This window comes from Chionomys nivalis, chromosome 10 (genome assembly GCF_950005125.1).
Source record: "Chionomys nivalis chromosome 10, mChiNiv1.1, whole genome shotgun sequence".
NCBI classification, from domain to species: Eukaryota; Metazoa; Chordata; class Mammalia; order Rodentia; family Cricetidae; genus Chionomys; species Chionomys nivalis.
This window is the reverse complement of record NC_080095.1, coordinates 10,643,586-10,646,218: the sequence shown is the minus strand read 5'-3', so window position 1 is coordinate 10,646,218 and position 2,633 is coordinate 10,643,586. Positions and strand designations below refer to the sequence as shown.

The window sequence follows — 2,633 nt, the reverse complement described above, 5'->3', positions numbered from 1 at the left end:
AAAGTATCTTGGAAATAAGAGGCAATCACAACACTCACCAGTCTCAGGCATCAGTGTGGATGGACCATTTTCCAGTAACTGAGTCATTAACTAGCCCTGTTGTGACTGAGAGCTGTCACAGCCATGACAGAAGCCTTGGCTTCCTGTTGGTCAGGACAAAGTCCTCACAGAATTGTATGGACCTGATGCTGGAAGGGCAGTGCAGAGAAGATGCAATTGCTTTGTAGGAGCAGTCTTGTCTCGGTCTGCATCTTCCAGATGCTTTGCCTAATGGTTGTACTTGTCAATACCAACCTTCTTTCCTGCCATTTCCCAGAACTCACAGAACACCAGAGAATCTCAGATTCAGTTATGACAACATCAAAGGTAAGAAAAGTTAAGGGCAACCTGAGCATGCCTTGATCAGTTCTCAGGTGTCATCACATTTTCACTGAAAAAAAAATAACATACTCTGGTTTCTAATGCTTATCTGTCCTTTCATTGTGACACTATCTCTATGAACCTAACATGCCGTGAGGAATTATCAGACCTTGGTTAACTCTTTTTAAAACCTTTACTGAGAGGCAGTGTAAATAAGCTGTAGGAAGGAGCCTGCAGGAAAGAAAATGGATGGGCATGTTAAAAGGAAATTCCCTAGACCCTTTCAATTAGGGAACTATATGAGTAAAAACAACAAACTAATATTAAAGAAATAAACAAAGGACATGCTCTCTGTTGACTAGATTAGGGACTGCCTGCAGCTAACTGAAGATCAGTGAGTGACACTGGCTGCATTGTCCTCACAGTCTCAATGACAGAGCCTCACACACATTTTATTACCGGTTCCACAGCAGTGTCTGATATGCACATATTTTGTGAGGATGAAGATGAGAGTGAAGGCCATGAGGGGTCTTAGGTCTTTAACACTCCCTGATTTCCTTGTTCAATCCAACTTAAATTCCAGTGCTATCACCATGGTAAATACTAAGACTGCCCTGAGTCTAGTACCAGACTATTTCCAGAGACTTTGGCCCTTTCAGGATCTAATTCCAATCCCCATACAGAATCACTTCCTCCTTTTGTGATGCTTTGTGTTTTGTTCTGATCAGAGAATAACATGTATTTATAAAAGTAACTTATAATAAGGCTGTGGAGATTGTTCTGTCATTCCATTTCTTGCCACAAAAGAATCCCTGAAAGGAATCTATACTCCTTGTTGTCCAGCTACAAAAAGATCAATATGGCATCTGAGATATAGAGACACTGTTATCAGTGTGGAACAATGGCCAACAAGTATACCCATTTGGTGAGATCTGGGGCCAATGAAATATTTGTCTCACATATACAGTGTAGGCTGATTGAGAGAAAAATTTTATATCACTGTGTATTAAATTATACTTATGCATAAACTCTAACACACGCAAGCATAAAAACACAGAGAAACACACTGACAGACACAGTCCAACATCCCAACAAACGCATGCAGATATGAGAGAGAGAGAGAGAGAGAGAGAGAGAGAGAGAGAGAGAGAGAGAGAAAACAAAAGGAGGGAATGAGAGGGTTAGAGCAAGTGAGACAAACATAACAAAAAATCATAGCACATCACAATGAAAAACATATATGGGAATAAAAGTTTTTACACTTAAAAGATTACAGTAAATTATACTTGTACAGAGAATTCCTGAGTGTGATTTGCAGAGTCAGCCCAGACAGAGGAGTCCAGCCTTTTATGCATCTCTGGATAGGCTCTTGTGTGACTCAGATCTCTGGTTGCTCTCTTCGCCCCCTGCTGGTCATAAGCGCCCTGCAGTGAGGTTTGTGTCTGATCTCACAATAACTTTGCATCACTGTGCATCTGGTGAAGTAATATATGGCTGTGTCCTCAGGACTCAGACTGCTCATTTCCAAGTACAGGGTGTTCTTGGCATTGTCTCTGGAGATGGTGAATTGGCCTTTCACGGCATTGGCATAGTCAATGTAGCTACTACTACTACCACTAATATATGCGAGCCATTCCAGACCTTTCCCTGGGGCCTGGCGGATCCAGTACATATAATAATCACTGAAGGTGAATCCAGAGGCTACACAGGATAGTTTTAGGGACTTTCCAGGGTGCACTAAGCCTCCTCCAGACTCCAGCAACTGCACCTCACACTGGCCACCTGAAAACACAGAAAATTCTGGTCAGACGACTGTCACTGAAGCTAATTTTCTTTCTCATGTCCACACAACACACAGACAGCATCTCCTCTCCATTAATTACCACTTAAAATAACAGCAAGGAAAAGCCAATTAAGCCACAAGTCCATCGTAAGTGATCTTTGCTCAGTGCTTATCACTGAATGGGAGGACCTGGGAATCCAGGACTGGGCTCCTCTGCCAGAGCTGCAGGCTCAGAGCTGGTTTTTATGGGCACAGAGAAGCCTTATTTGCATGTCTTCCTCCTGAAGCAAGCTCTGGAGTTGGACCCTTGGGGGAACACAGTGCTCAAAACAGATATAAGGCATCAATGACAATGACAATAGTTACAGTGACTGACATAGTAAAGAACCTTTATGTGCACCTTTTCCTTGCTAAGGATTCACCACACTTCACTTAGTTCTCTTTCACGCAGGTGCTCAGAACATGCTGTGTTTCCACACTGTTATATCTC

General features: G+C 42.5%; 1 gene segment (V, D, J or C); it reads right to left on the bottom strand.

The window, feature by feature from the left end:
• Positions 1-1,738: 1,738 nt before the first annotated feature.
• Positions 1,739-2,313, bottom strand: LOC130882815 (immunoglobulin heavy variable 3-11-like). The segment is given in 2 exon segments: positions 1,739-2,142; positions 2,244-2,313. Coding segments are annotated over 2 exon segments (450 nt in total).
• Positions 2,314-2,633: the final 320 nt, after the last annotated feature.